At 36.7% G+C, this 24,666-nt stretch overlaps 1 protein-coding gene across 1 annotated transcript in view; it reads right to left on the bottom strand.

The window, feature by feature from the left end:
- The window catches only part of LOC131993429 (pro-neuregulin-3, membrane-bound isoform), a 495,301-nt gene that overhangs the window by 79,570 nt on the left and 391,065 nt on the right, over positions 1 to 24,666 (bottom strand). Inside the window, exon 3 of the mRNA XM_059359337.1 lies at positions 23,673 to 23,746. Coding sequence (XP_059215320.1) covers positions 23,673 to 23,746 — 74 coding nt within the window. The remainder of the gene's footprint in view (positions 1 to 23,672; positions 23,747 to 24,666) is intronic.

Genomic DNA, 24,666 nt, shown 5'->3' with positions numbered 1-24,666 from the left:
AGAGAGGAGGCAGAAAAGAGGGCAGGATGGTTCACTTGAGTTAGGAAGGAAAGGGCTGTGATGTAGAACAGGTCAGTTTAGATTAGTGACCAGTGAATAAAATTAACTTTTTGTGTTCTTTATGCACTGGTCTCACAGGAATCCGTGAAATAGCCACGGATTCGCTTAACTCAAAATCCGTGGAATAGCCACGGAATCACTCAAATTTCTGTGAAACTGACACGGATTTCGCTACAATGCAAGTTAATGACAGTCATATCCTGTGGCTATTCCATGGATATTTTTCCTATTGGTTTGTTCCAAGTCATGTGACTTTCAAGGTCCCGGCGGTCAGAAAAAAAAACATGGCGGACAGTTCTTTAATTTTTAGTGAAAAAAAAATCAATATTTTGATTTAGTTTCTGCATAAAAATGGATTTTGATCACATTTCTAGCGAGAAATATATGTTTTATTTTCTAAATATTCACTCAGGGAATGTACATAATCACTTTGTATGTTGGAATAGCCACGGGATATGACTGTCATTAACTTGCATTGTAGCCAAATCCGTGTCAGTTTCATGGAAATTTGAGTGATTCCGTGGCTATTCCACGGATTTTGAGTTAAGCAAATCCGTGGCTATTCCACAGATTTTGAGTTAAGCAGTAATGTGCTGCCCACAGCTCCTTGCATGGTGTGTTCACTTGTGTGTAAAAAAAGAAAAGGATGGGTTAAATGCAGAGGTTGAATTTCCCCATTGTGGGATTAATAAAGTAATCTTCTTCTTCTTCTTCTTCAGCAAATCCGTGGCTATTTCACGGATTCCTGTGAGACCATGTTGCTTTTGTATTTTTAAAGCTGCTGAAAGTAAGTTTTGTTGTGGGGGCAGCAAAGTTCTTCAGCCTTTATATAAATATACTGAACATTATACATACTTATTCAAATGCTTTTGTTCTTTTTTAATGGCATTTGTGCTTTTTTAATGGCAATCATTTTGAAAAATGCTACATAAACACAGCTTGAGTACCTTTACTAGGTATCTGTTAAATGACTCTCAGCCTTAGCAGTTTATACTGCAAAAAGACATCAAAATACATCTAAATATAAGTGACAGCTGGGTTGTAAATGTGTGTTACTTATTGTGTTTAAATACTGCCCTCACCTTTATTTAGTTATTGTTAAAGGTTTTTACTCAAACATATAAAAGATAACTCAGAAATATTACAGGACCTCTTTAAAGGGCTGGCTATTTTTTTTAACTTATATTTGTATCAGAATCAATAAAAGGCTGCATGCATAAACACAGTTTTTTATTATTATTATTATTATCTTGAGTTCCTTTATTCTCTCTTTAATATCACAAAGAGAGTGGTGCAATGAGCCATGGCCTAATTATTTTTAGTACATAATTCAAGCCTTCTCAGGCCAATATAGATACTTCTGTGGTACACAATAGGAAGTGCAGTTAGTAATAATTCATGCTATTGATGAATCATTAAATTTAGAGAAAAGATATGAATCAATGGGCAGAGAGGCGCAATAAAAGAGTGTATATAATGGAGAGAAAGAGACGGGGAGGACTAAACGGTGGGACGCTGTGGATCTTTCTGTCCATACAGAGAAGATTTGCACAGAGCTGGTACTTACTGAAACTCCGTTGATGGACAATGACACCATCCTCAGTTGTCAACTGGTAAAGCTTTAGAAAAGGAACATTAAAAAGCCATTTGGACGGGGCAATTTCAAGTCATTTTGCTCGACTAGCTCTCTCATCCAACTGCTTCATCACAGAGGTCTGCTGGCCATTAGCACGTTTTCCACCTGCGTTCATGGCGAGTTGTCATAATCGTTTAACTCACCGCGGCTGGTATTGGGAGGGCTGTCATTAGATGAGACAGTTGCTTAAATCACTAAAATTGTGTGCTCACACATACACACACACACACCTGAACCAAGAAGTAAAAAACAAGTCGAAGAAATGGCAAAAGAAATAATTTAACACGTAAAAAAATAGCATTGAAAAACATGTATCTACATGTAACTTTCTTTCCATATATTGGACTGAAAATGTGATAAATTGTGTTATTATTTTACTTACACATTGTAATATTCTGCAATCTAGAGGCAAGACATTATATTTTACTAAACAAATTGATAAAAAATGTTTTGTTTTAGTGTAAAACATGTTACTTTACTAAATTAATTGTTTGAAATATACCCTTTAAATATGATTTCATTTAACAACATTCAATGTACGCCAGGTCGCCTATAAAGTTGGAATAATTTTGTTTTCAGACACAATCCTCTGTTCATTGCGGTTTCATTGTCATTATGACATGTTTGGAAGAGATTGATTAACACAGTTTGGGAAGATATACACTTTATCTGTCAATATATGGTCAATAAATTGACAATTGCAGGTAAAAACGGCAAAATATTTTATCTGAAGTGCCTTTCGTTTAGACGGTGACGGCGTTTTTGGGGCTCAAAATTGCAAAAATCCGAAACCCTCCAGAGTGTAAAACTGTAATCCGCTCCGCTGTAGCGTGTCGTCTACACTGCCAAGACACAAAACTCTGCTCAGATCTGCTCACGTCACGTACGCGTTTACGTCACATACATGCTCCAGTACAGGGAAATAAACAAACATGTGGGATTATTTCCATGCATGGGACCTTCAAGCTGCTCTGGCAGCTCTAATAAACTTACAGGAGTCTTTCCACCAAATGTACAGGATATGTACAGATAGTATTAGTGAACAGAGAAGGATCTGTAATTACCTCTATCACATTTAGGATGCACCAATTGGTGGGAGGCGAGCCAGACGGCTTTGGACGAGACCTGGGAGATCTAGTGGATGGTGGAGAACTTTGTGGAAGGAGTAGCTGATGAAAATGCGTGGTGTGAAAACTTCCGTCTAAACGCGGAATAAAAAGTGAAAACGCGCCGCCACATGTCTCCTGTTCAGACCGTCATCATGTAAACGTAGCCTTAGAATGACATTTTAGTCCTACTAATATTCTCCCTCTCTCTCATCTGAAGCCAGCGTAAAAATCATATCAGAGCAAGTGTTTCCTGTTTGTCGTGATGGTCATTCTGGTGATGTGCCATCACGCCGTTTTGAACATTTTGACACCAGCAGACTACAAAGTACTGCATCTCTATCTTGCACTGTTTAAGTTGTTTGACAATAAACTACATCTTTACTTATCGCCTACAGTGGGCCTGAGTGCATGATACTTTTGGTGATAGTATCTTTCGGTGGAAAAATAGGATTCTGCCCATAAATGGTGAGCAGTATATTTTGCTCCCTGTGGATATGCCAATCACTTATTGGATTGTTCATCACTCCTCCATCGACCTGGAAATGTCTCTATTCTGCCATCATACAGGGCGGTCCGGTCCAAAGCTCTGATTTCTGCTAGCACGGATCTTTTAGGAGACATGAGCGAGGAGGCAAGGGACGACCCTTCCCAACAGCATCACATATTCTCTGCAGTTTTATACCAAAGTTGACAAATAACAGAATTAATTCAAAAGTCCCAAAATTTTACTGCAGATTTCTTTTTGTTTTGCATCCATCATCTCGTCAAAAACTGTGGATTTGTTTGATTGACAAAAGAACCATAAACAACTTTCCTCAGTCATTAGAAAGTTTTTTCTCTGTTACTTTCCCTTTCAATCTGGATTATGAATAAAACAGTCGGAGAGCTGAGCAGAATCTGTCTTCAGCCGTAAACACATTTTAATTGTTTATCATCATTTTCATTCAGTCACATGAGGCTTAAAATCCCTGTGCATTGGGTAAAAATATAGTTTGATGTGATAATTTCCACTTTGCATAGAACATTTGGGATAATAATTCATTTTTATAGAACAGTAAATATTCAATCCTCAGCTGGATTCCTAAATAATGCCTTACAATACAATTTACAATCCACGCAGATAATTATTGAATTCATTAAAAAAAAAACCTCACTACTAGACCTAACAGAGCAGAGGAGTGATTCTCATGAACATGATGCAGCTCATAGCAAAAATCCAAGAGCAGTAAATGCATATTTTCTTTGACCTTTTATAACATATACAATCTAAAGTCCCTGTTTAATATGAATTTATATCTATTTGTGTCTAAATGTTAAGGTACTTTCTGACATTTTTAGAGACACTGAGCTAAATTCATTACCGTAACACATTTTTAAATACGTTTTTTTTTTTTTGGCAAGCACTTCAATATGATCAAGGGTAGCTGGTATCACCAAAATGTATTGTATTAAAATTTACACATATTTTAATGCAAACCATTCTATCATTACCGCAACGTCTAACCATTTTTCATCATCAATTTTCATTCAGATTTTGTTCTTTATACATTGTTAAAAACCATTATGTTTTATTATATTAAATTAAATTACGTTAAATTATACATTTTAAAACAAATGAATATTTATTTTTATAAAGTTTATTAAATATTTATTGTGTATAAGTGTGGGGAAACCGTGACATTTTCATACAGTAATACATTTGTGAATCAAAAATATGTTTAAAAATATGGAAAATATTATTTTAACACAAAACAATTAATTGTGCCTCATTATGGCTATATTGTTCATCCATGTAAAAGTGAAATATATTTAGTTTTATAAAGTATGTCCTTAAAATCTTCACAGATAGCTTAGACTGGTGAAGAACCTGATAATGTAATAAAAATCTGCACTTGAGTCCATTGAAAATGTGATAAAAATGGAGTTTTTCGGCCATATTGGATTTTCCGCCATCTTTGATTTGATCAAAAACCTTTAAAAGGCCTCTCTTATCACAAATTTTGTCTAATCTTCTCTAAACTTGGCCCAGATGATCTTCAGATGATGACACACAAATGCATTCAACATCTTCTTGAAATTCAAAGGCACTTGGCTGTGGCAGCCAATCAAACTTGATGGTGAGGTCACCAAACAGGAAGTAAGCCCATTTCTCAGTAACCCTTTAGCATATCTTAACCAAACTTGGTACATATGACAACCTCCCACTAATGTTATACTTTATTACATCATTGGTAAAAAGTGTATTACATTATTGGGAAATGCACTTTATTACATTATCGGGAGGCTATTACATTATCAGGTTTTATTACATTTTCAATGGACTCAAGTGCAGATTTTTAATACATTATCGGGGTTATTACATTATCGGGAATTTATTACATTATCAGGTTCTACAACTGGCTTCATGAGAATCACCCACAGAGCCTTAACTTCCAGCAAATCCCTTGATAATGAATGCATAGAATAAAGGTAAAAGGACACACGCTTTGAGGAGCAGATGGAGAGAAAAAGGGAACAAAAAGTAGAGAGAAACATGAATAATAGAGGGATGAAGAGAGGAAGCAAGCTGTGCTCCTGAGAGATGAAGCAGGAGAATTGCGTTGCCCCGTCGACCACCCTTGCCCAGTTATTAATGACCTGTGACTGGAGGGTGGGTGCAAGCAGCGAGCACACAGCCTGCACTTCTCTGGGATAATCTGCATCCCACTGCCATATTCTTCACTAAGCACCAGCTGACAAGACCCATACTTCACTATAAACTGGGCCTTCCAAATCCATTAGGGTCTGAATGTGGGAACAGCCAAAAGTCTTGATCAGATGCTCGGCGGAAAACAGGACAATAAATAAGAGAAAACTCTGCCATGTTGTGTGGAATAAATAACAAAGTTATTGTTTTTAATATTCAATCCAAACCATTTGCTATGCACTTGTGTAAATATTTTGTGAAAGCCCGAATGAATTGCCGCAATCAATATGAGTTTTTGTTCTTTTCTCTCCACTTTTCTGATTGCTTACAATCTCCGTCCACAGCAATAGGCAGGAGGAAGGTAAATTGCCCTCAGCAATCAGTATCCATTAGGCTCCATTGCAATAGTCAATTTTGCATTTGCACCGATTTCACCTGCAGAGGGAGGAATATAATTTTTTTGACAACAATATAGCGTCATTTGTTTTTATTCATTTCAAGAGAACTGAATGCAAAATGGATTTTGTCGTGGTGGACAGAAGAGAAAATCAGCTGTTATTGACTCTGCTGACGTCAGACAGAAAGCACAAAGCACCTGATTAACTTTGATCAAGCTATAGACTCAAAGTACAAAAACTATATTTACAGGTAGGGCTGGGCGATATATCGATATAAAAAGTATATCGATATATTTTAAAATGTGATAGGGAATTAGACCATATTGCATATATCAATATAGTTTATAAATATGTATTTCTGTATATATAAATGTTGTCCTCACTGTGGTTTATCATATTTACTTCTTTTGTAATGTTTATTATTAATTTCTCATATAAATATATCAGAAAAAGATTGGCCTTTTTAATTTCTTAGGCTTTCTTTCTTCATGATATGTTTTTTATTTAAATGTGCACTTTATGGAGCTTTGATTTAAACAAAAAGAAGGTACTCCTGTTATACAGTATTTATATTCACTTAAATAAATGGTTTCAATAAAACTACTTGTAACATGTCATATTTGACTTTGACTGAGCATTTGCTCTCACTTTGCAATAAAAATATGGGGATATATATCGTATATCGATATTCAGCCTCAATATATCGTGATATGACTTTTGGTCCATATCGCCCAGCCCTACTTACATACATTACATATATAGGCCATTTAGAATGGTAAATACATCATTTATTAATGTTTAACTAACTAAATCATTTATAAATGACAAATAGATGGTATATTAATGTAAGTTTATAGTTACTTTACCAATAACAAACAATTCAATTATAATTAATAGTTTATCAATAGTTTTAGTTGCACTCATTTTACCATTTTTAACACCATATTAAGTATGTTAATGATTTTGAAATGATTCATATACCTTTAAATGTTTTAAACCAATACCTAAAGATTAAATATGCATAGCACTTTGTAAATGGTTAATAATTGGTCTATAAACCAACTACAAACATAATTTAATTGGTTATTGTAAAGTGTTACCCATTTAATTAATTTAATTCAATGCATCATGTCTTATTATATGGTCAGAATCCCCACATGGGAACAGATGTGCACTCATATTATTTGTTAGCGTCTAATCTCGTCTTCACTTTCTCCAGCTGCAGCTTGCAGGAATAGCCGCCATGATAATGCTGTTCAGTGATACGTCGGTGATTCTTGAAGGCAGTTAAACAAGCTGTGCGCTCTAATATTGTGTGTGGCTGTGCTAAGCCAGGTGGAGGCTGAGCATTGGTGGAGATGCAGGCGAGCCAGGAGCAGCCCAGCTGGTCAATGAGTCACACCTGCAGCTAATTAACCTCTGCCTATACATGTGTGTTTCAATAGACGCTGACAGCAGAGGGCTATCAGTAGCAAACTGCCAACGCCCTGCTGGGCACCTGGAACCTGGAAAGGTTGGCTATAAATGACACTGCCACTTTTTGGCCCTGACACAGGAAACTTTAATGTCCCTGCCAAACAGGTAAACTGTTCCAAAAACATTGATTCTAGCAGCCTCAGTTGTGTGCACACTGCAAAAAAGGTGCTGTAGAACCTGATAATGTAATAAATTCCCGATAATGTAATAACCCCAATAATGTAATAAAATCTGCAATTGAGTCCATTGAAAATGTAATAAAACCTGACAATGTAATAACTTCCCGACAATGTAATAAAGTGCATTTCCCAATAATGTAATACACTTTTTTACCAATAATGTAATAAAGTATAACATTAATGGGAGGTTATTACATTATCAGGTTAGCCTTCATTTCCCAAGTTCTGATAATGTAATAATTCCCCAATATTGTAATAATTTAACAGCAGACCACCCATTACTTGGGTTCAAGTGGTGATACTGTGTATCAACTCTAGCTCAAGAGCTCTAGCGCCACCAACAGGTCAAAGTTGAATGTTTAGTAACTTTTGACCCGTTCATCCGTTTTTCACAAACGAGGTATCCATGACAACGAATGCATTCAACAGCTTCTTGAAATCTAAAGGTGCTTGGTGTTATACTTTATTACATTATTGGTAAAAAGTCTATTACATTATTGGGAAATGCACTTTATTACATTGTCGGGAAGTTATTACATTATCAGGTTTTATTACATTTTCAATGGACTCAAGTGCAGATTTTTATTACATTATCGGGGTTATTACATTATCAGGAATTTATTACATTATCAGGTTCTATAGGTGTGTCTAAAAACAAGATCAAAACACTAAATCTGAGGGAAAAGATCCTGCTGCACGGACAGATAATTTCACTTGACAAGATTTCCTAAATTAAGATTGTTAAATCTAGAAATAAGCATGTTGAATGCTTAAAATAAGAAATTAACTCTTAAAACAAGATACATGATCTAACACTTCTAAATCTAAGGTTTTTTGTTATCTTGGTAAGAAACAAATAAATTGCAGTTCACTCTGCTCGGGCCAGTTCATCGCTGCTTTCAGCTTTAATTTATCTTGTTTTAAGAGTTAATTTCTTGTTTTAAGCGTTCAACCTGCTTATTTCTAGATTTAATAATCTTGATTTAAGAAATTGTCCAGTGAAATTATCTGTCCATGCAGCAAGATCATTTCCCTCAGATTTAGTGCTTTTATCTGGTTTTTAGACACACCTTTTTTGCAGTGCAGCCTGATGAATGCATGCAGAAAAGAGAGCACACTTTTTCCACACAGGTTAAAGTTTGAACCGCAATGAAAGTGAAATGAATAAACACATGCTGAGGATATGAAATCTCTATTGGCAACAGTCCCACAACACCTTGTCTGCCTGCAGAGAAGTCAGTTTGTCATGCAGCAAGCAACACCATCAGGCAGCGTGTGAAACTTGGGAAGCTCAGGCTGACGACATGAGGTTTCCTCAGAATCTACTGCCTCCATCTATAGTTGTGATATTTTACCCATCTTCCCTCGCTCTCACTAGCAAACAAATCTAACCAAAACATGAAGAATGTGTGTCTTGTATTGCTGTGCCCCAGCCTGGGAAGACTGTGGCACTTGCAGGGTGAAACTTCAACAAAGAATTGAAGTGTTTGTGATGCAACCCTTGCCTGAGAAATGTCGACTTATTTTTGTGATTTAGAACCACAGGCATTGACACACTAGAACCATTCTTTAGCCTCTGCAGACCCTGGCAAAGACATGTTTTTTTTTCATCTGCCATTGCAGCCAACAACCTCAGAACCCCACAAGGACAGCCCAGACACCATGAGACATTTTTCAGAGGCAGCCACCTCGTCCCCTCTCCCCTGCTCTAGTTTTTCCTCATCTTCTCGATTTGCTGTATGCCCCATGTTGTCGTTTATTTCCCTTTTGTCTTCTTATGATGCTCTGCCTTTCTCCGTGGTGCATGTGTGTCTCAGATGGGTTTGAGTGGGCTGCTGTTGTGGCTCTGCAGCCCTTTCTGATCTTCCTTTATGTTTGAGTCATGCAATTGCCTCCTTTTTTCACAGCGAACATTTTGCCTTGTCATAGCAGGAAAACTACAAGTGGAACAAACAACAAAGATGGTAGCATTTGGGTGACCCAGTGAGCCAACACAATATGTGGAACTGGCCAAAATGCATGCAGTGCACCTACTACTAAGGTTATTAACAGCAATAGCTGAACTTAATTAAAAAACCTCCTTGAGCAGTTATACAATAATGTAATAGTTAATTTTAGCACCATGCCAACTTGGCGCTAAGGACTTGCCATACTATTAGATTTGTCAGTTCGTATTCATTTAATAATTTTGGGAATTAATTATTTTATACATCAGGTTTCATTCTTGAAAAAAACTTAATGAACTGTAACTAATTCTGTTCTGACAAGAACTGAGGGAAAACAACTTAATGTAATGAATTAACTTATTCATTAGCTCTTATATTGACTCTTTTGTGGATTATATTGGCTAATTGTAATCCAGTACAGCGTGTTGCATGCAAGCACAAACAAACAAACACACAACATCTAGTTAGAGAGGAGGCAGTGAACTCTTTTAATGTGTAAGATGGATTCTTTTCATCTGCTTTCAAAGAGACCTCCTGTCAAAGAGACTCTTCTTTTGTGGTTTTTAATGGGTAGTCTAGATGTGAATGCTGCCATTTCCTTCACCCCGGACACAGGCCAATTAAACTAAAAGTAGTCTGTGCCTCTGTAGGGAGAGCTCTATACAAAGCAAGCAATATTAGTTCTAATATTATCAAGTACAAAATCATGATCCAGGATTCAAAAGGTTTCAGTCTGCTCCTGGTGGAACCTGGTCTCACAGGAATCCATGGAATAGCCACAGAATCACTCAAATTTCCGTGAAACTGACACGGATTCCGCTACAATGCAAGTTAATGACAGTCATATCCCAACCTGGTATTTTTTCCTATTGGTTTGTTCCAAGTCACGTGACTTTCAAGGTTCCGGCAGTCAGAAGAAAAAACATGGCGGACAGTTCTCTCATTTTTAGTGAAAAAAAATCAATATTTTGACTGAGTTTTTGCATAAAAATGGATTTTGATCACATTTCTAGTGAGAAATATATGTTTTATTTTCTAAATATTCACTCAGTGAATGTACATAATCACTTTGTATGTTTGAATAGCCACGGGATATGACTGTCATTAACTTGCATTGTAGCAATCCGTGTCAGTTTCATGGAAATTTGAGTGATTCCGTGGATATTTCACGGATTCCTGTGAGACCATGTTGTAAAATTCATAATGCATTACTGCTAATTGTTATTTTTTATGTTAATTGCAAAGTAACTGAACTGAAGTCTAATTCACTATCAAGTTACCCTTTAATAATGATGATTAAAAAGTGTAACCAAGTTTTATGATGCATTATGGTTAGTGCAACCACCTCTAGTTTAATATTCATACTTTCATACTATTTCACGGATTCCTGTGAGACCAGGTTGCCTGGTGACTGTTAGGCTTTAAAGAAACTCCCATCTTCACATCTCGGACCCCCTCTGGCTCTGCTATGGTACGGATGTCAAGCCTCAGACTTGACAGGCCTTTATCCCTACCCAGGTAGGCTGGATTTGCCTTGCCACAATAAGTCAGCACAGGAAGGAGGCTGATTCCGACGCTGATGCCAGAGACTTCAAGTACTCCTAAACGTTAAGCCAGCTCTTTTCCTCCTCCTCTTTCAGATGGTGTGAATTCAACAAGATGTCTCCCGAGACGCAGCTTTTCACCTCCCAATGCTGTGTGGGAATGTCAGGATGGAGACGCAACCATCCAGAAACAAAAAAAAAAATGTAGAGCACAGAAACAACACACACCCTCGCGCACACACACAAATATGCACTTGTGCCGGCATGACTTGAGAAAACTAAAGCAAGGACATTTGGAACACAGGCTCTGTAGCTGCAGCTGCACAGCTTTTGAAATGAATTCAAGTCAAACTCAGAAAGGTTACCTGGGACCTACAGCATTTATATATCTACAGCGTGTGATCTGCACAGCCTACTGTGATACTATGTGTGCTGTTTGCAAGGTATGACTTTAGGCGACTCCCAGTGCTTGTTAAAAAAGACACTTTGTTCGACACGAAGGCACAGTTTTATGTGCCATGTTTTAAATCACAAGTCTGCAGCTCTGTGGATTCCCTTAGATTGCACCAGTGTAATGTTCATGTTCCCTCCCTGTATGTACAGTATATATCTATGCTTCTTTTATTGCACTGCAAAAAAGGTGTGTCTAAAAACAAGATCAAAGCACTAAATCTGAGGGAAATGATCTTGCTGCATGGACAGATAATTTCACTTGACAATATTTCTTAAATTAAGATTATTAAATCTAGAAATAAGCATGTTGAACACTTAAAATAAGAAATTAACTATTATAACAAGATAAATTAAAGCTGCAAGCAGCGATGAACTGGCCCGAGCAGAGTGACCTGACAATTATTTGTTTCTTACCAAGATAAAAAAAACTTTAGAATTAGAAGTGTTAGATCATTTCTCTTGTTTTAAGAGTTAATTTCTTATTTCAAGCTTTCAACATGCTTATTTCTAGATTTAATAATCTAAATTTAAGAAATCTTGTCAAGTGAAGTTATCTGTCCATGCAGTAAGATCATTTCCCTCAGATTTAGTGTTTTTATTGTTTTGTTTTTAGTGTTTTTATCTTGTTTTTAGACACACCTTTTTTGTAGTGTGAAGTCTGTGCTCATCTAGTTCACAGTCTGTTCAGAAACACACCATTAATGTATTTAAGTATATTAGATTTCTTGTGATTTTACAAAATAATAAAGATGAATACTGCATGAACAGATACGTGTCTGATATTTTATTGATTCTGAATGTGTCCAAAGGTCAGGGTCAACTACAGAACATCACCCCTGGAGCTGATAGGTGTTCAGGCCCAAGGGCACTTAATTCATACCATGTTCATTCATTCCACGGATTTTCTGTCCTTGTATTCAACCCAATAATATTCTTTTGCGAGCTTTTATGCAAGGCTACAGCAGAAATGGAGGTATTTGAACAATTGTGAATAAACAACACGTATCACTTGCTCAGTAGAGCGTTCTTGTAACAACCCAAGGTGACTCCCATTGCCCTTGCTTCAACACTGGGCCCATGATAAAAGCATGAAGCTATTGCACATTTTATGCTTCCTTTACATGTTATGGATTGAAACACGCAACACGACGTGAAACACAGCCTTGTATTCTCAGGGAAATTGCACGGACTTGCATGATTACTGGAATGTTATCATCTCCGGTGCACACAAACCTGCCGAGCATGAAATCAGATCTCATAAAGATAGTGTGAATTAAATTCCAGATTTAAATCTCTAAATCTCTCCGTGTCTACGGGCCGTGATATGATGCACTGAGAGTGTGCTGATTCTGCCCCGCAGCGTCATAAACCTAGACTGTCTTGGCTCCCAGGCTTTCCATTCAAAAGGGTTGAATATGTTTTTCAATTTGTGACCAGGGCAATGACTGTGCAAAGGGCTATACAGATAATGAAAGTAGTACAGAGAGATATTGAGGTAGGGCAGAAGAGAGAAGGAGCTGTGTTAAAGAGAATAGTTAAAATCTAGTCGACATCAGCTCCTGAATGCTGCATTTTCCTGTGAAAGTTGCTCAGAATGCATAGTGCCAATCAGCCACCTCCTAGATTGAACAACAAAAGATGTCTCGACAACAAAAGCAGCTTGAACTCTGTTTCTTCTGCAATGAAGAGATTCAACATACTGTATGTAAGGAAGACAACAAAAAGCTTTTGTTGCTCTCTGACAGATTCAGCAGGGAACCTAAACAAATCTGATCTCAAACACATCAATCGAGTCAGGCCATGAACTTGAAACTTGTCAGCACTTTGAGAACTAAACGCACATCAGTTAGTCCTGTCACTGAGACCTGGTTGGAAGTTAAAATCTCTTCTGCTTTGTTTTGGCTCCATCACATCCGTCTGAAGCCTTTATGAACCAGACTATTACATTGAATTTTGCACAACTTTTATTGATCAAGTGTTTTATCCATCAGACTATTATTTGTCTGACAAAGATCATCTATGTCAGGGATGGGCAACTTAAATGCTGCAGGGGGCCACACTTTTTCATCGTCGCTACCACAGGGCCACATATAGGACCGTGCACTTCACCAGATATGATGAAACTGCAATTTTAAATATGTTTACAGTGGAACCTGGTCTGTCAGGAATCCGTGAAGTAGCCACGGATTCGCTTAACTCAAAATCCGTGGAATAGCCACGGAATCACTCAAATTTCCGTGAAACTGACACGGATTTCGCTACAATGCAAGTTAATGACAGTCATATCCCGTGGCTATTCCATGGATAGTTTTTCCTATTGGTTTGTTCCAAGTCACGTGACTTTCAAGGTTCCGGCGGTCAGAACAAAAAAGTTCTCTCATTTTTAGTGAAAAAAATCAATATTTTGACTTAGTTTCTGAATGAAAATGGATTTTGATCACATTTCTAGCGAGAAATATATGTTTTATTTTCTAAATATTCACTCAGTGAATGTACATAATCACTTTGTATGTTGGAATAGCTACAGGATATAACTGTCATTAACTTGCATTGTAGTGAAATCCGTGTCAGTTTCACGGAAATTTGAGTGATTCCGTGGCTATTTCATGGATTCCTGTGACAATAGGTTGTTAAAGTACAGTAACTTAACATTTTTCATGCTAAAATGCATGTATAACAGTATAAATAGGAATACAAAAGGTTTGAAGCAAATAAAAAATAACCACTTACTGTGATTTCTTTTTTTTTTCAGTGCAAGAACAGCAGACCAACATTAATTGCAAGAAGTAATTTTGTGCATTTTTACACTGCACTTTTAAGATTTTAATGCTCAAATGCATGTAGTTGTACTGAGGGCCACTTCAAGTGAGGGTGCGGGCCGTATGCGGCCCCTGGGCCTCCAGTTGCCCATCCCTGATGTAGGTGGAAACACTGCATCAATAAAAAATATAAACAGGGCTTTACAAATGTATTAGACCAGCACTTTGTGCCACAGCTGTCCTACATTAACAGTATTGGCCATTACCAAAATATTGTGTTATGTTTCTGTAATGGTTAATACAGCAGTACGTGCTCTTTAACCAAAATGTTATTTTTGCTAAAATATAATTATCCATGAATTTTTCAATTTACAAAAAAGAAACCCTGTAAAAATAGAAAAGGACATTATTATTTCTTGATTAGGATGGCAAATTACAGTTATTTATTTGGATTTCTGAACATAAAAATTAGTTTTAGTGGTTGAATGTTCTGCTTGATTCATTTCTGACTTCTCAGAGAAACCCAGTGAGCCGACAACAAACTGAATTTACCTTTTTATAGCCAGATTGTAATTTGTTGAATAAATAACAATAAGCAAGCTTTTGACAGATTTCTAAAATATTTATGTTTTCTCGTTTTTATGACAGATGGTCTAATAAATATATTAAGCCCTGTATATATTTTGAGTTCACCATGTTGACAGCCTCACCTGGACCCTGCTGGACACCATCCACCTGTGACAACCTTCTCATACATTCAAGACTGTTTTATCTTTCAGCTGCTTTGAGCCACCCGGGCCAGGAAGATCAATAAAACCTTTGCATTTCTCTCTGAAAATGATCTATATTAGTCTCTAAATAATGAACCTCTTAACTTTTTCAATTTTTATGGAACTTTAGGGCTCAAATCACGTGTTTCCTGATGACAGCATCACACATACTCTACTCTATATGAAGCCATATGATGAGAAATATGCAAAGACTTCATGTTATTTATCAATTCATCATTCCATCAAATGTAACGTTTTGTACATCATTTCACACAGATTTCCTCTGACACACTTTGGGCTCTCCTTTAAAATTGGAAATAAAGTTCTGTGAGATTGCTTCATGTTTGGCTGCACAACATGAGTTTCCAACTGGCCATTCTGTGGACTACGGCTTCTCAAGATCTCAATCCCTTCAAGCTATGATTAAAAGAGAATTTTGTCTTTGTTAATGAAATATGTTTGGGTTTTGGACCATTAGTTGTACAAAACAAGACATCTAAAAGCTTTAACACTCATTATTTTTCAATATGTTATTGTCCAAATGATAAATCCTTAAATTAATCAGCTGCTGCCCTATTTTTCCTTCCTTCCTTCAGCTTGACTTTATCGTTAAATACTTTATATACACTCTGTCTGGTTTTTATTCATGTCTTGCATTCCATTATTGATCTTTTATTCAGTATTATAACTAGGGCCGGGAAGTGCATTTTAATCGCACTTATTTTTGCACCGCGGAACGTTTCTCACTGGATGAGTTTCAGGCGGACCGATTATACTGGAGCACCAACTAGCGTTGATGAGTTGAGACAACAACAAACCACAGTGAACATGAAGGAAGAAGCTGATGAGACCTTTGGTTGGCCCCGTGGATGATGGGACATTTAGTTACTAAAAACCAACGGATGGAAGCGTCAATAAGAGCATGGTTGTGTTGCTATGCAACAAGGAATTCACATATCACCGCAGCACATCCAGCCTTAAGTATCACCTCAATGCTAAACATATAGCAGCTAGCGGCTAGTGTGGTTGCTAGCGTGGATTGTGTTTTACTTCAAAAACCAAAGTATTCTAGTTTACAGAAGGTCTACCTACCTATAGGCTACCTGGATTTATGAAATGTACTATATTTCTAAACATGCTATTGCTACACTTAATGGCAAAAATTGCACTGGTCTGTTGGACTTGAACAAAAATAAACAATATTTTTGTTGCTAAAGCTTATGTATTCAGTCATTATTCAATGGGATACTAAAAATCCAAGTGAAAAAAATTACTTCTCACTGTTCTCAGGTCAAATATTTATATGCGACTAAAATGCGATTAAAATGCGATTAATTTTGATTAATTAATTACAAAGCCTAATGAATTAGATTATTTTTTTTAATCCAGTCCCAGCCCGAATTATAACGCATGACTTCTATGTTTAAAAACAGAACACTTAGTAGTAGTTAAAACTACAGGATACAATCATCCTTTTCCTTTCCTCTCCCTCTCCGTCTGGTACTCTCATTCTGTTTGTAAAGCCATAGGAGTCATGACTGTGTGTCCGTCCTCTGGGACCCTGAGACAGTGTGATAGCCCAACTCAGAAGATGTGTCCACTTTTATCCAGCCTCTCTCCTCCTCACTCCTCCTCTTCCTTCCCTTCCGTGGAGGCCACAGCGTGCCAGAGGTCCTTGGCAGTGCTTGTTTGCCCTGCTGCTGAACCTTTTTAGCTGGCACTGTTCAAGCCTCAGTCCATCTGAGGCTCGTGCCACTTTGTCTTAGGAGATGAGTTGGACAGAAAACTGTAGGCTAGGGAGAGGGGATGAGGTCTGACGCTTGGACAAGATGCGTGTTGAGGAAAGGATGGCACGGAGGAGGTTAGCAAAAGACAGATGGGGGCAGGAGGGGGCCGTCTGGAGGGAAATTTGGAATAGGGAACGAGGATGTCAACACTGAGGCAAGCTCGAACACGAGACACAAAGGTAACTCGGGAAATTAGGATTTGATGAGCTGCGAGCAGAGGAGTCAAGGAGAGTGATGCTGTGACAAGATTATCTGAGGGGGAGGGGAGGAAAGAAGAGGGAGGCCACAATCTGCCTCTCTTCTTTTCCAACTTTGCACTTACCAACTTTTTGAAGCAGCAAGTAGTTGAATAAAATGGAGAAAAAAAGGAAGAAAGAAAAATGTGGTGTTACTGGAAAAAGAAATCCATATAGGCTATACAACATTGTGCTTTGTAGTAGAGAACAGAAAACAGAAGGCAGCGGAGAGACGGATGGAAGCCAGCGAGAAGAATGGCGGGAAAGTAGGCCGATCAATTCTCAAAATCAGAAAATGAATTGAGGATAGAGATTTGGCAGAGAGTTAGAAAAAAAGGTTGCAGAGAATAGATGAATGAGATCAGAAGTGAATGAGGGAAAGTGGTGCGAGCTAAAGCTGATTCAAACTGAAAGGAGTTGCAGATGTGTGCCGCGTGAAAAGACTTTCTTCTTTTCCAAGTCGCCCATTCCTCAGTAATGACTCGGCAACTCCCAGACAAATTATATGGAAATTTACCGGAAGGAGTTGCAGTTTAATAGATTAATTATCCTTTACTGACTTAGGCAAGAAAACCAATTTGAGGTAATGGTTAAGATTTGGTACTTCTGTTTGTTAGAGAACAACTCGATTCTCTTCACTACTGGAGATACACAGAAAAGTTGTTGAGCCGCTAAAGTGCTACAAACACTATAGAGTGTGTTTTTATAAAATACAGAGAAAGCCAGATATTGCCTGTATTTTCCAAGTATAGATTGATTTTGAGAGAATGGGTCCCTGGGTACAGTCCTCATATACCCAGGAAGAGAAAAAAGGATGGTGCATCTGTTTCAGCTCTACTCTAACTCGAAAATGCTGCTCCACATACTGACGGAAAAATATATATTCTACAGATGGAATATACTAATATTTTCCAAGCAAGTTGAATTAGTTTTGTTGAATTTCAAAGCAAATTCAGACTTTCAGATAAATGTCCAAGAACTGTTCCCGTAAACCAAAGTATTTAATCAATTATGCTTTCTAGGAAACTATGGTCTCCATAAAACAAAGAGCAACCAACAATATTTTACATAACAGAAAACTTCATACAGAGCAGTGGTGGAAGATGCATTTAGATCCCTTACCTAATTAAAAGTACTAATACCACACTGCAGAATTACTCCACAACAAGTAGAAGTCCTGCATTCAAAACTTTCAAGTATCAGCATGAAAATGTAGTTGCTGTACCTAAGGATCAAAAGTACTCACAATGCAGAATGGCCCCACTCAGGGCTCATTTTAACTACCTAATACACTGTTATGTGGTTTAATTTATAAACATGCATAATCATTTTAAATGTATCATGTATTTCATGTTAAATCAAACTATACTATACATCCCTACAAAGTCTAACTGCAGTAACTACGCAAAGGGTAAAACTGAGAAAAACTGCTTTAAATTTTTTTTCATGTTTTTAAACTGGCCAGCTAAATGAGTTATTGGTAGGAAAGTGATATGACACTAATGTCTACATGTATTGATGATTAAAAGTCATGATGATTTATTTGATCTTTGACCCCAAAAATGTAGTTACTGCACTCTGGTTTTGCTGTAAAAGGTTCTAATAGTAATGATAAACAGAGTCTTTCAGCTTGTATATTTTGTTTTCAGTGAATAAACATTTCCAAATTGATTTTGTTATCAGTGTATTTAAAAGTGTTTAACAACTCTATTCAAAGATTTGTGTATTTTAGACTTAATATTATAAAGAAATGTCATATTTTAGTCTTACTACCATTTACATCACTTTCTTACTTCATTACTATCTAAATTAGTTTAAATTAGTATATATATCCAAAGCAGACCGTGGTAAGTGCAATTACTGCTTGGTTTTGAGTGGGATTTTGTGGTTTTTATATCATTATTTCTCTGAAATCAAGCAAAATTGAAATCTAAAACTTTGTCACAAGAAAAAACGGTAACACTTTACAATAACCATCATTTATAAATGGTAAAAAGATAGTTTATTAATGTTAAATCATCATTTATAAATGGCAAATAGATTTACCATTCACCAATTCAATTCTAATTAATAATGTTTATTAATGGATTTTTTATTAACGGTTTATAGTGGCACTCATAAAATTTTAAACACTATTCTAAGCATTTGTTAATGACTTCCAAATGATTTATATAGCTTAATAAAAAATGGCTGTAAAACCTTTATAAAGATTAAATAAGTAGATCTAATTGTGGTCCTTTATAAATGGTTAATATTTGGTTTATTAACCATCTATAAGCATAACTTAGATGGTTATTGTAAAGTGTTACAGAAAAAACAGACATCAAGGAGTTTATATTTCGTGATAACTCAATTTTGACCAAAAATGTAGTTACTGCAGTTAGGCTTTGTAGCGCAGTATAGTAAAGTCTATACTCAAGTAAAGTCTTTGTAAAATTGTACTTAGTACAGTACTCAGTACTTGAGTTAATGTACTTAGCTACATCCCACCACTGATGCAGAGTATATGTTCTCAAAACAGATTATATCTTCTGTCGGATATATTTATATTTCTATACCAATTGTATTGCAGTTCATGTACAGTCAACATGTTATTGGCAACTACCTCACTAACTACCACTATAACTGCAGCTGCTTCTGACTGAGCTCTTTGAGAAATAAAATGACTATGGGCTGGCCTGTGGCTGTTTACTGGAAAGAGTTGGAGTTCAATAGATTAATTATTACCAATTTGAGGTAATGGTTAAGATTTGGTACTTCTGTTTATTAGAGAACAACTCAATTCTCTTCACTACTGGAGATACACAGAAAAGTTGTTGAGCTGCTAAAGTGCTACAAACACTAGTTTGTTTTTATAAAATACAGAGAAAGCCAGATATTGCCTGTCATTTCCAAGTAAGTGCAATCGCTGCTTGGTTTCGAGTTGGATTTTTTGGTTTTTATGTCATTATTTGTCTGAATAAAAGCAAAATTGAAATCTAAAACTTTGTCACAAGATAAAACAGACATCAAGGAGTTTATATTTCGTGATAACTCAATTTTGACCAAACATGTAGTTACTGCAGTTAGACTTTGTACACTCAAAAAAATGATTCAAGCCCTTCTTAGATGTGACACATTAATGTATTGTTTGTCTAATGAAAATATATTAATTAAAATCAAATCAAAAGTAGTTTAAGACGTGTAACCTAAAATGTTTTAATTTACTCCCCTGTCCTTCCCTTCAACCCAAAAAGAATGACTTTTAGTTTTCCAATTCTATGTTTTTAGGTTGAACAAACACAATTTCTTTATTTTTGTTCTCCTCTTTATTTTAGTTCACATACATGAGTTGAGGTAACTCAATTGAAATACAATACATACATGTCTTTAATTTGAGTTCGACCAAATGTAAAAAAGTGAGCTACATTAACTCAAATACATTATATTGCATCGATGCACTTGTTTTGAGTTTGGGCTACATATTGTTGTGTTTCCTTTATTTTCATGACTATTTACATTGTAGATTCATCAAAACTATTAATGAACACATGTGGAATTATGTACTTAACAAAAAAGTGTGAAATAACTGAAAACATGTCTTATATTCTAGTAAGCAAAGGGTGGCTACTTTGAGTAGCTAAATATACAAGACATGTTTTCAGTTATTTCACACTTTTTTGTTAAGTACATAATTCCATATGTGTTCATTCATAGTTTTGATGCCTTCAGTGAGAATCTACAATGTAAATAGTCATGAAAACAAAGAAAACGCATTGAATGAGAAAGTGTGTGTCCAAACTTTTGGCCTGTACTGTATTTGTTGGATGGAAATTCTGCCCACAATTGAATTGAATTCATCCAATGAGTTATTTTTTTGAGTGTAGGGCAGTCAACATGTTATTGGAAACTACCTCACTAACTACCACTATAACTGTAGCTGCTTCTGACTGAGCTCTTTGAGAAATAAAATGACTCTGGGCTGGCCTGTGGGTCAAACGTCTCAGGTTTCTTCACAGATAAAGTGTTTCCGTGTGACATTTGACAAAGTGTTTAACTGATGGGGATGCTAACAGTTCTTAGCTACCAGTGTGTTCAGGTCAGTAGGTTTGGTGTACAAACAAAGTGATGGGTGTCACTTCACTGAACACCAATGTTGTTCTAACAAGGACAATTACCCTAATACTTGCTTGGAATTAAAAACCTCATTACGGAGACTTAATTAATGATGTGGAAAGTGAAGGATATTAACAAAGAGCAAGTGATAACAGTGTTGTTGCATTTGCCACATTTAATCTACATGTCTCATTTATGGCCCAGTCTCCTTTGCAATCAAGTAGGACAATTTCATATCCATAATAGGAACTTTTAATTTAATAATATTACCACATTGAGGGTTTTTTCTTTCTGACATTGGACAATTATGAGCAGTGGCGGACTCAGAGGGGGGGCAGGAGGGGCGACCGCTCCCCCAAATGCCTCTGTGGTTGAAAAAACGCGCTAAACTGCCCTCTAGAGTGGTGAGAACGAGAGGAAGAGCCTGATTGGCTGCCCTTTAAATGTGCAAAAAATGATTGGATGCCCTCTAGGGTGCCCCTTCATACAACAAATGATGATGATGTACCTTCTAGTGCCTTAATGAGAGCCCTTCTAGTGCCCTTTTTCCTGTTTGATGCATCTGTAGTTGAAAAAGCGCGCTAAAGTGCCCTCTAGAGTGGTGAAAATAAGAGAAAGTGCCTTTTTGGCTGCCATTTACACGTGAAAAAACATATTGATTGCCCTCTAGGTTGCCCCTTTATACAATAAATGATGATGATGTGCCCTCTAGAGATTCTATAATACAGTATCACCCAACTGTGAATAATGTCTCATTTATCTCTCAAAATGCACAAAATAGATGCATTTTACTACAAAATGTACAAATTTTATCCCGGGGGGGCCATGCCCCCGGACCCCCCTGGATGGATTGGTTTGATACTTTTAATTGTCAGTACCGTATAATTAATTACTTTGATCTGGATCTCCTTTTAACTTAATGCTAATATTTCATCATACATGATGCATCATAATTGGGCGTGCTGGTAGGGCTCCATGTTGTGCAGAATGTGCCCCTTTTTATTTTTTCGCCGCTGCCCTTCTAACAGCCTGAGTCCGCCACTGATTATGAGGTTAAAATCCCCAAAGGCACAGTACTGTCCTATAGTGGTAAACGCTGCTATTACAGCATGCGGCTTGTTGGTAGAAAAGTCACAGATAAGCTATTGTACTGACACAACGTTAGTGCCCCGCTGACAAGGTTACATATTTTTTGGAACGAGCTAAGAGGAGCGGGGAAATTAATATGACATCGATAGCGAGCGGTAAGGACAGAAGTTAGGGCAATTTGTGTTCTTCTCTCAGCTATATGACATTGAGAGGACCATGTCTTTGGGAGATAAAGAAATGGGAGAAGTGACATTAGTCTGAGTAGGAGAGGGTATTTGAGAAAGCAGTGAATAGAAGAGAAAATGAGAGGGTAATATGAGGACAAATTGTAAGAAAAGAGCAGAATATAAAAGAAGACAGAAAAGCAAAGGTCGCTGTAATACTCTGTGAAACCCATATATTAATTTTATTTAAACACAAAAGAAAACTTTACTGAAGAATGTTTGGAGTTATCAGGATGTCATTTTCAAGGTGCATCGATCCTGAAGTGTTTTGCAGGAAATTTCACTTTCTTGCGTCGTTTATAAGATAATTTTATTTGTAAAAAATGAGGGCTCATTGTCAGAATATGTTCAGGGATGCTTGGTATTTTTCTGCTTCACTGTGTGTATCAAGTATGTTTTATCATTCTTTTTAAACCTATCACTCACGACTCATTAAACTGCCCTACAAAGTCTAACTGCAGTAACTACGCAAAAAGGTAGAAAAACTGCGTTAAAGTTGTTGTTTTTTTACGTCTTTTAACTGGCCAACCAAATTGGTTATGTGTAGATTAGTGACATGACACTTATTTCTACATGTATTGATGATGTCATTTTTATGCTCAAAAATCATGATGATTTATTTGACCTTTGACCCCAAAAGTTACTGCACTCTGATTTTGCTGTAAAAGATTCTAATAGTAATGCGAAAACATAGTACAATAACTACAACATTGTTGTCTTCTTTCAGCTTTTATATTTTATTTTCAGTGAATAAACATTTTCAAATTGATTTGTTATCAGTGTATTTAAAAGTGTTTAACACCTCTATCCGAAGATGTGCACATTTTAGACTTTAGACTATCTTATCTTATCTTGTCTTGTTTTATCTTATCTTATCTTATCGTATCTTATCTTATTGTATCTTATCTTATCTTTTCTTTTTTTATCTTATCTTACTTTATCCTATCTAATCTTATCTTATCTTATCTCCCTTATGGTGTGCGGTGTTTGCACGTACAGTAAATGTGGCTGTAAGGTTTTGAGCATTCGATTTTGTACTTTATTTATGTGGATCAATACTCCTAAGAAGTCCAGTTGAACCTCATCATAATGATCAAAGAAATATGACCCCCTGTACCCACTCAATCGCCCTCATGTTTACTTCTAGCAACCACATGTAATGTTATGGTCCTAAGAAAGATGCTGGTTCACTGAGTACACTGAAGTAGAAACTGTGGAAACTTACTTGGGTCAGACAGGATGGAGTCTGTCTTGGGCAGAAACTGGTCACAGCGGATCCCCTGGTAGCCTTCTCGACACCTGGTGGAAAACAAAGGGGAAACAAAGCATCAGTGAATGAGTCAGGTAGATTTTCACGGGAACAAATGCCAACTAATGTAAATGCAAGAGCTGCACAAAAGCTAATGTAAATGTAGGTAAGGCTCAGTCCTTGTGGAAGTGAGCCGAATTGCAAGAAAGTGCAAAGTAAGGCAAGCTGACAGGAAGAAATTAATAGAGAGGTGATTTCTTAAGGGTTGAAACCTGCACAAAGAAATCATTTTCTTGAAGAAGACAACTGTCTTTTCAGCAGAAAATATGCTCCTTTTCTGCTGCGGCAAAAAAAGAGAAGGAGAATCCAATCCCCATTAAGTCAGACCCTGTGACCTTTCTTTGTGTGTTGCTGAATATCTTTCCTTGCTTGGTGGTAGGAAATCTCCACAGAACACACCAATCAATCAATGAAAATGTAAAACTTAAAGCAAGAAGTAAGAACTGAACGATGAATCTGCAGCAAAAGGATTTCTTTCTCTTCGTTCCTTTAACCCCGAAATTAAATCAATTCTGACGAAGAGTGCTCAATTAACTGAAGACACATTCTATGGTTTCTGGACAGTCCTCAAACTTTCAAGAAATCTCTTCAGCATTTGATTGGCACATTGGTGAGAGTGCCAGTCAGGCAATGATCATTAAGCAGCTAATGAATTCTAAAATGTGCTCGGCTGCTCTTCAGAAAATGTCCCAGGAAGAGGCTGTGTAATGCAAGGATGTGTTTTAATTAATTTCAGCTCAATAACGGCATCCTTATCAACATATAGAAGTGTAACTGTGTCTTACAGAGCACAGAGAAAGCATGGAGAGTAAAATGCCAGTATGCTGGGTAAAGCCTAATTGGCTGCCTCACTTGGTTTGGATATCAATCTTTGCCTCTGGCCGTTTGTACCTCGCATGCTATTCTGTTT

Source organism: Centropristis striata, chromosome 20, assembly GCF_030273125.1.
Source record: "Centropristis striata isolate RG_2023a ecotype Rhode Island chromosome 20, C.striata_1.0, whole genome shotgun sequence".
NCBI classification, from domain to species: domain Eukaryota; kingdom Metazoa; phylum Chordata; class Actinopteri; order Perciformes; family Serranidae; genus Centropristis; species Centropristis striata.
This window is presented reverse-complemented; position numbering and strand designations above follow the sequence as displayed.